Genomic DNA, 14,602 nt, shown 5'->3' with positions numbered 1-14,602 from the left:
TCGTATGATCCATGTTCCTTGAGAACAAATGTTTAGATGAGCACCCCCATCCTAAATGTGATGCATCTGTGGTTAAGGCTTGCTGGAAAGGAAGACCACAGAGATTTCATGGCTCTATCCACCACATTATAGAATTTCAGACATCTGTAGAATCTAATATCCTTTTGGATAATGGATGACGATATTGCTTTCAATTCAGCTTGAGGTGCCATTGTGCTTCTCTCATATGTTACCTTGCCATCGGCCTCACATACAATGTAGCTGCCATATAACTCAACATCTGCATTGAGAGGTCTGGCTGTTACTATATATAGTATACTATAGTAACATATATATACTATATATATATATGTTAATATAGTTTGAAACTGTTCAAACTATATTTATGAGGCTGTGCATTCTCTTGATAGGCAAGAAAGCTTTGATTATTTTGATGTTTATTTGGGCTCCCATAAATTCCAGATATCATGTGGGCTTTAACTGGGATTTTTCCACATTGTCAATGAACCTTAGTTATTTTAGAATGTTGGCCATTAGGTGCATGTTGATTCTGGACTGAGAGTAGGATCTCTTTGATAGTAGTCAGTCATCTATATAAGGACACTAGAATGGTTTTCTTCTTCAGGTGAGCTGCTACTACTGTTAGGCATTTTCTGCTGAATTTTCAAACACCAGCGCGTGCAAATCCCAGCAGATACGCACTTGGCCGGGCCGAGCGCGCACCGAGCACATTTTCTAAATGGCCCAGTCGCGAGCGTATCTGCAGCTATGCACAGAAGTGCCAGCAGAGCAAAAAGGGGTGGGCCAGAGGAGGGTCTGGGCGGGCTGGGACAGCGCCATTTTGCGCTGTCCTGGTGACTCACGTGCCAGCAATCAGCCGATGCGTGCAACTTACTTCAACTACCAGGATGAAGAAAGTTAAAAAAACAAAAAACTTTTGCGTAGTTAGGGTGGGTTTAGGGGTCGGGGAGGAAAGGGGAGGAAAGGGGAAAAGGGAGGAAGGTTAGGTAGGAGGTTAGGGAAGTTCCCTCCCAGTGCGCTCTTTATTGGACTTTATTGGAGTGGACTGGGAGGAAACTGGGGTAGGCCTACTTGAGTCGCTGTGCATTTTTTTCAAAAACTCCCTCCCCCATGCGCTCGACTGGGCACCCGTGCACACATGCGCACGCTGATATAAAATCGGGCACACATGTGCACACGGGCATGGATTTTATAACATACATGTGTTGCCACGCACATATTATAAAATCGGCACGTCCATGTGAGATTGATGAATAGGAATATAGAGATACACATCTTTCACGTCTAGAATGGCTAGTTGTTTGTTCTTTTCTAAATGAGGGAGAATAGTACCCAAAAAGCTCACTCTGAATTTCTCTGTTTATAGATAGGTTTTTAAGTCCCTGAGGTCTATGATTGAATGGAGTCTCCTGATTTCTTGGGGATTAGGAAATATCTGGAGTAAAACCCCATCTCTGTCATAGTGGAATCCATGTGCTCTATGGCGCAAGCTTTCAGCAAGGAATCTACTTCTGCTTCAGGAGTTGTGATTTGTTCCTTTGGGTGATGATGGGGATGATATAGATTGTCTGGAGGGTATGACTGGAAATTCAGATGATAACCTAAGTTTATGATGTTGAACTGTTTTATCTATTGTAATGGTGACCTGGAGTGGATAAAAGAACTGAAGCCTTCCCCGTACTGGAAGGGTTTGAAAAAAGGGGAAGTAAAAAACTCTGACTTCTGCACGTTGTGTTTTTTCTCTATTTTTGGGGCGTGGCTGCTGGTATTGGTATTGTTGTTGCACATATGATCTTTGTTTCTAGTAGGGAAATGGGAAATATGTTCTTTTACTATAGTAACTGTAAGGTTTCTTAAATGAACAGGACTGAAATGGATGTTCCGTAGATGTCGACACTAGAGTTTGAAGAGCAGTGTAGTGCTCTTTAATAATGTTCACTGCCTCCTTTACTTTTTCTCCAAAAAGATTGTCTCCTCTCACAGCATAGAAACTTTCAGCCACACTAAGTCTTCTAATGGCTATGGCCATAGCCAAGGATCTTGCAGAGGCATCATAAGCATCATACATTTTTCATTATCTTTTTGATGCAGGGTGGAAGAGGTATCTCTTGTCTTTTGTTAGGTGTTATACAAATATTGCATCATCTGTACTGATGCACAGCCACTCTGGATTAAAGCACTGACATTTGAAATTACTTTTTCCAATTGAATCCCTTAATTTGGATTCTTTTGTAGGTGGAATGGGTGAGAAAGCTGTGGGTTTTCTAGCCTTCCTCACTGCAGACTCTACTATCAGAGAGTCATGAGGCAGTTGAACCTCTGTGTGTCCTAGACATTGTTGCAGTTTGTATTTAATATCTACTGTCTTTGTGACTGGAAAAACAGATAATGGATTCTTCCAATTTTTGCCTAAAGATCGTGCAAGGTTTTATGCACAGGCACTGCTTTAAATTGTCTTTGTGGCTGCATACATTTCAACACCCTCTGGAGTTCCTCCACTTCCTGAGTAGTTTCCTGCAGCTGAAAAAGAATATTTTGTGAAGTTTTGAGCAAGAAAGCTGGATAAGACAAGTCCTCCAGAAGTGTACTACTCCTCTGTAGCTCTGGAGAAAGGTCTGTTTTAAAGTATGGTCTGAGTAATTCATGACTTCACAGTCCAGAATTATCATAGGTGAACTCTCCATTGTAGACTCTTGCTTCTGTCCCTCATGGTAATAAAATGGGAGGAGTGAACTTGTGATCAGAATAGACTCTCTTTTTTTTTTTTCTAAACTGTTTATTTACAAGTTTCAATCATAAAAGCAAAAAAAAAAACCTTGTTCAGGAAACACTTAGGTGCCAAAACCAATAAAGTATTGAAAATTACATACCACAGAAATACAATATTAAACCTATCTCATTACAAAAAAGAAGCAGGGAGGCAGGATTCCAAGGATATAAAAAGAAAAGAAAACACAACTTTAACAAGAAAAGGCTTACCCTGACTGAATTACTGATAAATTCATATCTAGGCCCTAACTGATTAGCAGCGTGCGGGACAAGTGGCTGTTTCTTGGCATCCAAAAAGACTCTTAGCTGTTCAGGGTCAAAAAAAATATAATAGTCATTATTCCATTTCTCGATGCATTTACAGGGATAACGTAAAACAAAAAAGAGGCACCTCTGGAAACAGTTTCCTGTCTCATTGCAAGAAACCCTCTTCTCTCTTGTGTTATCTTTGAAGTATCAAGATCATAAAATGGAGAATTCAAGTGCCTGAAGTAGAATCTCATGGTCTTACTGACACCCTGTGCTATTTCAGAAGGTACTACCAATGTATTATATTCTATCACTTCAGTCCCAGACGGCTCTAGAAAGTTGTTAAGATTAAATAATTCTGCAGAACCCTCAGGTTGGCCTGGAGTTGGCAGGAAAAAAACTTTGTTAATTGAGGGAACCTGATCCTCTGGAATAAACAGAACGTCATGAAAGTATCTTTTTAAGGTAATATAAGGCAGTTCCCCCAATATTTTAGGAAAGTTCAACAGCCTGAGATTCAAATGTCGATTCCAATTTTCTAACAGTTCAATTTTTCTAGATAGAAAATTCCTATCTTTAATCATAGCCGTATTAAAGTCTTGGATTTTCTTGATATCAGATCCCATAGTTTGAATAGAAGACTATAGGAAAATTAGTTTCTTACCTGATAATTTTCGTTCCTGTAGTACCACGGATTAGTCCAGACTCCTGGGTTTTGCCCCCCCTCTAACAGATGGAGACAGAGCAGTTATCAAAACAAATTCTGCATATAAATAGGCTGGTGCCACCTACAGTTCGGCAGTATTACTCAATGTCAAAGCAGAATGGAAATCTCAAAAACATTATAACTATATACAGTAAAAGAAACAAACCGGTCCACTGAACCCTCCCAGGACCTAAACCTTGAGAACCACTTGAGGACGAAATTCAGAACTCTGCCAATCTGAAATAAGATAATTTAAAAGAACCGAGCGGACTCTCCTTTTCTCTCATGTCTGAGACGGGCGGGATTCTGGACTGATCCGTGGTACTACAGGAACGAAAATTGTCAGGTAAGAAACTAATTTTCCTTTCCCTGAACGTACCCGGATCAGTCCAGACTCCTGGGATGTACCAGAGCTTCCTTAATTGGGATGGGACCTGGAGAGGCCCGCTCGAAGCACTCCCTCTCCAAATCCTCCCGCAACTGGAGCCTGAACATCAAGTCTGTAATGTCTTGCAAAAGTATGCAAGGATTTCCACATAGCCGCCCTGCATATCTCCTGTGGTGATACCATCTGACACTCTGCCCAAGACGCCACTTGCGAACGAGTAGAGTGGGCACGCAGACCCGTAGGAAGGGATCTACCCCGAAGGAGATAGGCCAAACTAATAGCCGCTTTTAGCCAACGAGCTATAGTACTTTTGGACGTCTGCTGTCCTCATTTAGGACCGCTCCACAGCACAAGGAGATGGTCAGACACACAAAACGAATTTGTAACCTCTAGGTAATGCAGCAAAGCTCTGCGAACATCAAGCTTCCGCAAGTCACCAGCCAAAGGATCCGAACGGTCTAACTCCGTGTAGGCCGGCAGATCAACCGATTGGTTGACATGAAAAGAGGAAACCACTTTTAGCAAGAAAGACAGAACTGTCCTTAAAGAAACTCCCGAATCCGAAATCCGCAAAAAGGGTTCCCTACATGAAAGTGCCTGGAGTTCCAACACCCTACGAGCCGATGTAATGGCCACCAGAAAAATCACATTCAAGGTAAGAACTTTTAGAGTCGATCTCTTCAAGGGTTCAAAAGGCGCTGAACAAAGAGCAGTGAGGACTAAATTCAGACTCCATGACGGATAGGGATGCCAAAGTGAAGGACGCGAGTGTTTTGCTCCCTTAAGAAAACAAACTACATCCGGATGTGCAGCTAATGCTATGCCCTGGATGGATCCACACAAACAACCAAGCGCCACCACTTGCACTCTGAGGGAACTACATGACAAACTGTTACACCAGATTGTAGAAAACACAGAATATCTGACACCTAAGACCGGGTAGGTGTGACCTCTTCATGCAGACATCAAGTCTCAAAAACTTTCCATACTCTAACAAACGTGAGATTGGTAGAAGTCTTACCGATTGGAGGAGTGTGGCTACTACAGCCGGAGAACAGCCTTTGCGACTTAACCTCTGCCTTTCAAAAGCCATGCCACTAGACAGAAGCGATTGACTTCTTCCAAACAGGCCCTTGATGCAGCAGGTCCGGGAGAACTGGAAACCGCAGCGGGCCCTCCATGGCAAGATTGAGAAGGTCCGCAAACCAGGGACGTCTCGGCCATTCTGGAGCTACCAGGATGACCTCCGTTGGATGGATCTCTATCCGCCTGAGCACTTTGCCGATCAATGGCCAAGGCGGAAAGATGTACAGAAGAACCTCTGTGGGTCAAGGTAGCACAACGGCATCTACCCCTTCTGCTCCTGTCTCTCTCCACCGAGCATAGAACCGTGGAGCTTTGGCATTCCGAAATGTCGCCATGAGATCCATGCTGGGCGTGCCCCATACGTCGCAAATGAGTTGAAAAACCGCGTCCGTCAATTCCCATTCCCCGGGATCGAGATGGTGATGACTTATAAAGTTTGCCTGAACGTTGTCCACACCGGCGATGTGAGATGCTGCTATGCTTGCCAAGTTTTGTTCTGCCCAGCTGATCAATTGTTGATCTTCTATCGCCACCGGTTGACTTCTGGTTCCTCCTTGGCGATTGATGTACGCCACCATGGTCACATTGTCTGAGAGAATTCTGACCAACTTGCCCTGGAGGAGAGGATGGAATGCTTGCAATGCCAACCATACCGCCCTGGTTTCTAGTCGATTGATCGACCAGAGAGATTCAACGGGAGACCAAAGTCTTTGTACTGATTTCCCTTGGCATACCACTCCCCAACCAGAGAAATTGGCATCGGTGGTGACCACTGTCCAGTCGGGCACTTCCAGGGGAACTAAATTGTCTGTCACCAACCACCAGTTGAGAGTGGATCGCACTGCCTCCGTAAGCGGCAAAGGTAGATGAAAAAGCTCGGAGACTGGGTTCCATTGGGAAAGCAAGGCGGACTGTAAAGGCCTCATATGAGCAAAGGCCCAGGGTACAAGTTCTGATCTTGAAGTCATCGACCCGAGAACCTGTAAATAATCTCTGACTCTGGGTGGGTGCTTGAGCATTAAACCTCTTACTTGGACTTGCAGCTTGGAGATGCGTTCCGTGGTAAGAAAAACTATGCCCTGCTGAGTGTTGAATAGAGCACTCAAATACTCCAATGACTGAGTGGGTTCCAGTCGGCTCTTGGTGAAATTGACCACTCATCCCAGCGATTGCAGGAGCTGAAGTACTCTCTGAATCGCCTCCTGGGCAAGTGCTTTCAATTTTGCACAAATCAGCCAATCGTCCAAGTAAGGATGCACCAGCAACCTTTCCCTGCGGAGATGGGCTGCCACCACCACCATCACCTTGGTGAATGTCCTGGGCGCTGTGGCTAGACTGAAGGGCAGAGCCTGAAATTGAAAATGCTGATCCAGTACCGAAAATCGAAGAAACCTCTGGTGGTCTGACTGAATGCCTATATGAAGATCTGCTTCCGTGAGGTCTAAGGATGCTAGAAACTCTCCCTTGCGCACAGAGGCAATGATTGACCAGAGCGTCTCCATGCAAAACCGGGGGACCCGGAGACATCTATTTACTTTTTTCAGATCCAGAATGAGCCAAAAGGATCCCTCTTTTTTTGGCACTATGAAGTAAATGGAGTAATGGCCTTTCCTTCTTGCCTCCGGAGGCACTGAGACGATGGCCCCTAGTTGCAGAAGTCATTGCAAAATGTCCTGCACCACTCTTCGCTTGGTTTCCTAACCGCAGGGAGAAATTAGAAATCTTATTCTCCCCCAGAGATTGGATCATATCTTCCAGGTCTTTACCGAAAAGTAGTTTGTCTTTGAAGGGCAAGGACCCTAGCTGTGACTTGGAGGAGACATCCATCGACCAGTTTCTCAAAAGAGGATCCTACGAGCTGAGACAGCTGAAACCATGGATCTAGCCGATGTGTGCAGTAGATCATGTAGTGCATCCGTGCTGTACGCCACCAAAGCTTCTAGACAACCTGCCTGGGCCGCCTCTTCATCTGATAAGGCAGCGTTAGCTTGCAACTGCTGAATCCAGTGGAGACCTGCTCGTAAGGCGAAATTGCTGCAAATAGCCGAATGCACTCCCAGCGCTGAAATCTCAAAAATCCTTTTAAGTTGCACCTCCAAATTCCTGTCTTGCAGGTCCTTGAGTGCTGTAGCTCCAGTAACTGGGATCGTGGTCTTCTTGGTAACAGCGCACACTGCCGCATCTGCCTTGGGTACTCAAAGCAGCTGTAAAGCATCCTCTGGCAGAGGATATAGCTTGTCCATGGCTTTACACACTTTCAATCCCAGGTCCGGGGTATCCCATTCCCGGAAGAGCAAATCTGTAGCCAAGAAATGAAAGTGAAAGGAAGAAACAGGGCCTCTCAGACCCAGCAACACCGGATCCATAGCACCCAGTTTAGATTCCTCAGGGGGACCTTCAATGCCCAGTTTAGCTAAAATAGAAGGAATAAGGGGACCCAACTCTTCCTTTCTAAAGAGGCGCACCACCTTAGGGTCATCCCCTTCTGCAGCATGCGTCCCACACATTGTGCCTTGGTGCTGTAAATCAGGGTCTACATCCAGCCCCTGTGGGGGCTTGGGCAGAAGGTCTGGGTCATCTGGATCATAATCCTGACTAGAAGTATCCGTAGTAATCTATGGGAACCCCTAATCTGGGGAACCCCTAAGCGTACGCCCCCTTTGGTGGCGTACGCTTAGGCTGAGCAGGCTCCGCACCTCCCTTAGAGGTAGACCTTTTCTTAGCAGAGGGCTTAGATCCTTGAGAAACGACCTTTTTACCAGACTGCAGCTTCCCTAACTTCCTCTCCTTGTAAGCTTTATGAAGCAATAACACAAATTGTGACAAAAAAGAGGAAGAGGAGGAGTCAGAGGCCCCCTTGAGGCTATTCTCCATTGCAGTGGAATTAGGCTGTAAAGGTTCCCTGTCCCTTGGGAAACCTTGCTGGGGAGAAAGAGGAGGAGGTAAAACCCCCTCCCCCAGCGCTGCACCAGAGACAACCCTGGAATGACTGGAAAATGGTCCCCCGTTCCCATGCTGAACGGGAACTGATCAGCCTCAGAGTGAATTGCAGCAGACGTCCCAATCGGGACTGGGGCAGACTTTGATTTAACTAGTTTTGCCATTTTAATATATATATATATATATATTTGGCTCTTGACAGCCCCCCCCCCCCCCCCCCCGGGATGCAAGCCGAGCAAAGGCCCTCCCTGGAGAGCTGCACGCGGACCGACCCGCACACTTGGCAAACGGATGAACGCGGCATTGAGTCATGACAGCAAAATAAAGATAAAATAAATTAAAGAGAATTCAATGAATAAACAGCAAAACGAAAGGCAAATGCCGCGCTGCGACAGGGAGTGAAGGAGAGAGAGCCGGCGTGGGAGAAAACGAAAGCAAAACTTTTTTTAAATTATAAAACTTTCCCAGCAGTGGTCCAATGTGCTGATCCCTTCGGGTGGAGTGAGCTGGGCTCCCCGGTATCGCACCCAGCTGCTGAGAAGATAAGTAGGGCCCTCGACCCTATGAAGCAGCTGCCTCAGACCAGTGGGGGATAGTTCTCTCAGAACCTAATGACCACCTGGGAGGCTAACGACCACTGTGCTGGCACAAGCTCCTTTCTTTTATACTCTTTTTAAATAAAGCTGAAATAATCCAGAAACAAAAGACAAAAAAGTCCCCTAAACTAACTAAACACAAGATAATCAACTTAGGCATACAGCCCAGACTGTAGGTTGGGCACCTCTACCATCTGCTGGAGACAGAAGAATACTGCTGAACTGTAGGTGGCACCAGCCTATTTATAGGCGGAGTTTTGTTTTGATAACTGCTCTGACTACATCTGCTAGAGGAGGGGCAAAACCCAGGAGTCTGGACTGATCCGGGTACATACAGGGAAATCAATTTTCTTATTGCAGTCCTTTATTGTATGCCCAAGCCCAGCTGTTAACTCCCACAATGCCTCTAGGGTCACTACAGCCTGTTTATCGATGAAAGATGGAACTCACCCAGAGGCTGATGCTGTTCTGTGCAATGGGAAGACATGGGGAGAACTCCACCAATATCCAATCCTGAAGCCCCTGAAAACTCCAGGGGTGTCGGGTTGGTAACCTCCATTTCACCTCCAGTTCTCCCTAGCAGAGTTGGGAAAGCTTGTACGTCCTCCCACACAGCTTTGCGAGCTCTCTCCACTGGTGTCATGTCTATGACCTCAAAATTCTTCAAAACTGATGACTCAAAGTGGCCAAACCTCTGAGCCAGTGGGGGTCAAAGAGCAAGGGGGCTGAGTGAAGCCAAGTCCCCTGGTGAGAGTAGCGCTCCTTTGCTAGTTCCCACAACTGGGATATTCCCCCCTGTAGCAATAGTTCCAAGAGACATGCACACTGTAATCAGTGACTGTTCTTCAAGGTGAGAAGAAATAGTCTCCTTTTAGGAGACATAATGCAGAAAAAAGATTCAACGAAATCAAGGTAGCGAACAGCAACTGGACGTGACTCCGCACTGGATGCCATTTTGACTCTCTTGCCAGAATACACTTTCTTAGTTGTCTCTGTGGTATTACGTTTTGTACCGTGGGTACTGATTCTGGCACTTTGAGCATGGTGCCGATGTAAATGGCACCAATATGCTTGGCGCCAATGAATGCTCCAGCACCAACTCCTTGGTGCAGTGTTTTTTTGGATGTGCCAATTTTTCATCTTTATGGTTTTTATCCACCGATTTTGAAGAATCATGTTTCCTCTTTTTGGAAGGTCCTCTAGAGGAGGAACTAGCCTTGTTAGTATTTCTAGGCTCTGATTTTCTTACTCTTCGGCCTTTTGAGGAGGAGTTTTCTCTTTCTGAAGCTGAGGACAACTGATATTTGAGCTTCATGATCCTATATCTGGTTGTAGGTACATGATGCGAAAATTGTGTCTGTCCTGGCTTCTCATTTTATGGTGAAATTTACTACATAATTTAAGTGGGCTTTTCCCTGATTTTGGTGACTTACTTGTTACTTTCTTTCTTTTAAATTTTGCTTGAAAAAGTCGCAAAAAACTGAGAAAAACAGGAAAAATAAAATTACAAAAAAAAAAATCACAGTGAAGGCAAAGTGAGAGAAAAATCCTCTATATCTGATCACAACCACAGATGAGGAAAAACTGATTTGGCTTGCACAGGGACAGCAGCGTAGGAACTCCCATGCATGCTCACAAAGACTTTTTTTTCAGTTTATTGAGAACTGTGAGAGAGATCTTTTTTACACATCAGCGCCATCTGATGATGTCACCCACTTGTGTGGCTATTTGTTCCTGATTGCCCATGGAGAAAGACCTGTGAGAACACAATAGACAGGCGAGCACTAAGTGGACCAAATGATCCCTAAGTGCTGGCATCTTCTATGGTGTGTGTGTAAGGTATGTTGTATGAATAACATACTTGTGTGATTAATGTATTTATGGGTGTTAGGTTTCTTGTACACAGACAGATTGTGAGTCGGTGATTCCTGGATTTTGCAGAGGATGGTATCAAAGACATTAATATTCAGAGCCTTTCCGCAGGTAAAAAAAAAAAAATTTACCTGCAGAAATGGGGACTTTGAATGTTTTCTAAGCTGTCTGCTGGTAAAAGCATGCATGCTATGAACAATGCGCACACTTATATCCACATATGCTAGTTGTGTTTCTGGGGGTAGAGAGAGGAACAATATGCGCAGGTATGATTTTACAAATCTACACATATTGTTTCTAGAGAAATTATCCATAGAGAAAACAGAAAGCAGGCAATTTTTCGTTGGGCAATAATCAAAGCAAAATACCTATGTAGACTTATTTTATCTATTGATACAAAACCTGCAGTAAAAAATAACCCAGGGGGTTTGTTGCAAGGCAGGCATTTTGATTATTTACCCCTAAGTGTAGTGTGTTTGTTTACATAATGTATTTATCTGTATGTTAGCATGTCTAACAGAAACCAGAAATCGGGCATTTTCTATAGTAGGGCCCACAATCTGGAACTCCCTGCCCGGTGCTCTGCGAGCAATTAATGATATAAAAATACTTTGGAAGCAATTGAAAGCTTCTTTATTCAAAGAAGCATTTGAGAAGGTCTGATTTCATCTGTAGGGTAAAGTGCTTGCTTTTGAGAATGTTTATTTTCGGATTGCATTTTTTTATTTGAAAAATGTATATTTTTCTCTGTGGTTTGTTTTTTTAATGAAATGTATGTGCTGTAACCCGCTTAGCATGACTGGTTTGTTATAATGGGGCTACAAATGGTTTAAAATATGTAAATAAATAAATAAATAAATGGCTGGAACTGTGAGTGTGTGGCTATGGACGAGCACACGTATTTGTAAGCACATGAATGGATATGGTGTATGTACCAAGGAGGCAGATTTAAATTTCAGATACAAGACATGCTCAGCACCTACCAGCAAGTTTGTGGGCACAGTTTATTTAAAGAGCACTTTTCTGTGCAAAGTTTATATACTTTGTAATTATGATATAAGATTAATAAATATAAAATTTTAAAAAGAGCACTTTCGCTCAATTATTTCATTTCTTGTAGCCTGTGGTGGAGAAGAATCCTAGAAAATATTATGCATGCAAAAAAAAAACTGGCATAGAAGCCACTGTGTAGCATGTTTGCCCATTTTTTAATATTTCGCTTTTTGAAACAATATTTGTTCGCATAATTATTTCCATGGAATGTTTTACTTTACTAAGGTTGTGGGAAGTAGAATTTCTGGGTAAAAGAGGCGCAAATTCAAAACTGTGCAAGCTGACTTGTAGGACTCTTGCACCTCTTTGCTCGACCCTGAAATCTGTGGGTGTATGCGGAAGAGACAAAACATACTGGGTTGTGCTCTGGAGTCTTTACCGAGCTCCCTCTGCTGGACTGGGAGGAAGGCAATGCTGGAGCGCTGCCAGCCTGTGTTCTGCTCAGTCTGGAGTTATTACTAAATCTTTGGGAGCTCATCCTTACTTTCCATGGTCTCACAGAGGAATTACCGAGTTGCCTTGCTTTCTGCAGCACCACAAGTAGCCTTTCGCTTTCAGTCAAGCCCTGTGTTCACTGTTTTCCCATTTGCTTTATGGCTGTTTTGTCCTCCTTTTTACATTCTTCCAGCTTGTTTAGAACTAGAATTCAGACTCAGAAAGGTGCTTGGGCGCTTGAATAAGGAACACTAATTCCCCCAGGGATTTGGTTAATTGGGTGCTCTTCTAAGGGCTAAAAGACCAGGATTCTGCAAATGACTTTTCATAATACAGAGCACCTTACTCGCTGCATGATTCCCTAGAGGGCTCATGGGGCACAGAGGATTCTATGCCAATTCTAGAAGCAGTCTCAGGATCATTACGATCAAGAGTTCCTATGATCAGCTAGACCCTTGAGTATTTTTATTCATTTATTTAAAACTGTCTTATTAACCATCTCAAAGAGCCATCCAAAGTGATTTACAGCAATAGGTATGCATATTTACCACTCAATAAAACACACACAACTCCCCCCCCCCCCCGGAAATATTAATGATACCTTATAATCTCTCTAGAATCTAGTTTTAGGGAGACTGCTTGCCTTTTTGATGATTCAGACCTGAAAAAACTTGCACGCCACTAATGTGGAATAAAAGTGGAATCCTCTGGGAATCCAAGACCCTAATTAGACAGTTGCTCCCAAGCAAGCACCTACACAGACACGAGAGGCCAGGGGAGCCTTAAAAAACCCTTTAGGTGACAGCAGACAAGGACCAGTTGGCCTACCCGTTCACTTTGGGCAAGGTGAGTATATAAATTTGCTAGCTTTATATTATTTACCTTCAGCTTGTCTGAACCCATGGTCTATGGGTCTGTTTCCACCTCTGTATCATACAGACTATTCCAGAGACTCAGCAATTTATGTTAAATATACCATTTCTGATTTTTCTTTTTAGCCTGATTGTACCCTTCTATTCCTTTATACCTCAAGCTCAACTGGAATCAGGGCAGGACCCCAATTCCATAAACCTTTATTCACAACCACCTAGGGTTACCCCCTCCCCATGTTTATATCCTCTTCCAAATCAGCCCAGTCATCACAGCGACAGTCCTTGGCTGGGGGGGGGGGGGTCACGGATCACAGCTACCTCTGGTACCCGGCTAACACGGACTCTGAGTCTAGCCACTAGATTTCACCATGGAGTGATATCTCCTCCCCCTCCCTGGGGTTGTGAACACTACCTCTGCAGCATCACCAGCCCTGATTGGCAAAAAGCTAAGCAGCTGAGTCCAGAAACTGAACCCTGAGACAGCCCTTTATATACCATTTCCTTTTGGGCCAGAAATTCCTGCTCTCTCTTTTTTTTTTTTTTTTCTTCCAGATCAATCAGAACCAAACGCTGGGATGCTGGCACCACTGAGCTTTCATTCGCAACCACCCAAGGATTCTCCACCTACTTTAAGAGAAATCAATCCTAGTCCTGCTCACTGCAGCGACGGCCAGGGACCATGTACCGGGACTCCTTACAAAACCCTGGCATCATCGACTCTGAATCCAGCTGCCAGGTGTCACCCCCCTGCTGAAGACAACGACCCTCTTCCCCCGGTGCTGCCAAAGCTACCTCTGCAGCAATCCCAGCCCCGACTGACCCGGGATGCAGAAGACCCGTTCCGTAAACTGAGAGAGTGACCCTCCATGGTGGCAGCCCCCAGCACCACCGGGCCACTGCAGTCTGCCATTCCCTAATGTTCCACCCTAATCCTACCTCACCCTTTGGTCGCCTCTTCTCCGAGCCCAACACCCTATCAGACCTGAACGAATCCAAACATTTCTGTCCGATTCCTGCTGGTACTTGAGGAAGCTAAAACCTATCGCACCGCATATGATGGGATACATTTTAAATGAGAATTTAACCTGCCTGGGTCAGCCGTACCCGAGCATAGGTTTGACTGTTCTGGGGTAAAGGAATCAGGGGGCAGAAAGCACACGGGAGTATTTAGGGAGAACATTTCAAAGAGCCCACCCAGATACAAAGTCCGCCAGTCCACTGAGCACCAGATTTCAAAGGGAAACTGCACTGCATTATTAATACATGTCGCGTGCCGTTTCTGCAAAGGCACGCAACACGCTCGGCGCTGACTGCACTCACAGCTTTCCCTATAAAAAAAAAAAAAATTGCTACGGGGGAAAAAATAAGTGGAAAACAGCATGTGTAGATCCTTAAAATCCAATTTATCCCCACCCTCACCTCCCAGGAACACCTTCCCCCTCCAGTCTGGCTACATGTACGTGCACTATGGAGCCCCGCGCGTAGTTTTATTCAGATCGCATGAAGGCGATTTACAGAAAGGCCAAATTACCCGGATAGATCTCCCTGGCTTTGAAAATGTCCTCTTAAATTTCCTCCCCCCAAAAAATCTACATGTTCTAGGCATGTGGCTATC

General features: G+C 44.6%; 1 protein-coding gene across 15 annotated transcripts in view; it reads right to left on the bottom strand.

Moving 5' to 3' along the window:
- ANK1 (ankyrin 1) overlaps positions 1–14,602 on the bottom strand; it is a 332,523-nt gene that overhangs the window by 64,806 nt on the left and 253,115 nt on the right. The window contains exon 38 of one of the 15 annotated variants that reach the window (XM_029603731.1): positions 3,677–3,765. The exons of 13 other annotated variants lie outside the window; for them this stretch is intronic. In XM_029603731.1, the coding sequence (XP_029459591.1) occupies positions 3,692–3,765 (74 nt within the window). In that variant the 3' untranslated portion in view covers positions 3,677–3,691. Of the gene's footprint in view, positions 1–3,676; positions 3,766–14,602 lie in introns of those variants that run through there. One more of the 15 variants, XM_029603734.1, reaches the window with a different exon arrangement.

This window comes from Rhinatrema bivittatum, chromosome 5 (genome assembly GCF_901001135.1).
Source record: "Rhinatrema bivittatum chromosome 5, aRhiBiv1.1, whole genome shotgun sequence".
Lineage (NCBI taxonomy): Eukaryota > Metazoa > Chordata > Amphibia > Gymnophiona > Rhinatrematidae > Rhinatrema > Rhinatrema bivittatum.
The sequence above is the reverse complement of the archived record's forward strand: the minus strand, read 5'-3'. Positions and strand labels throughout refer to the sequence as shown.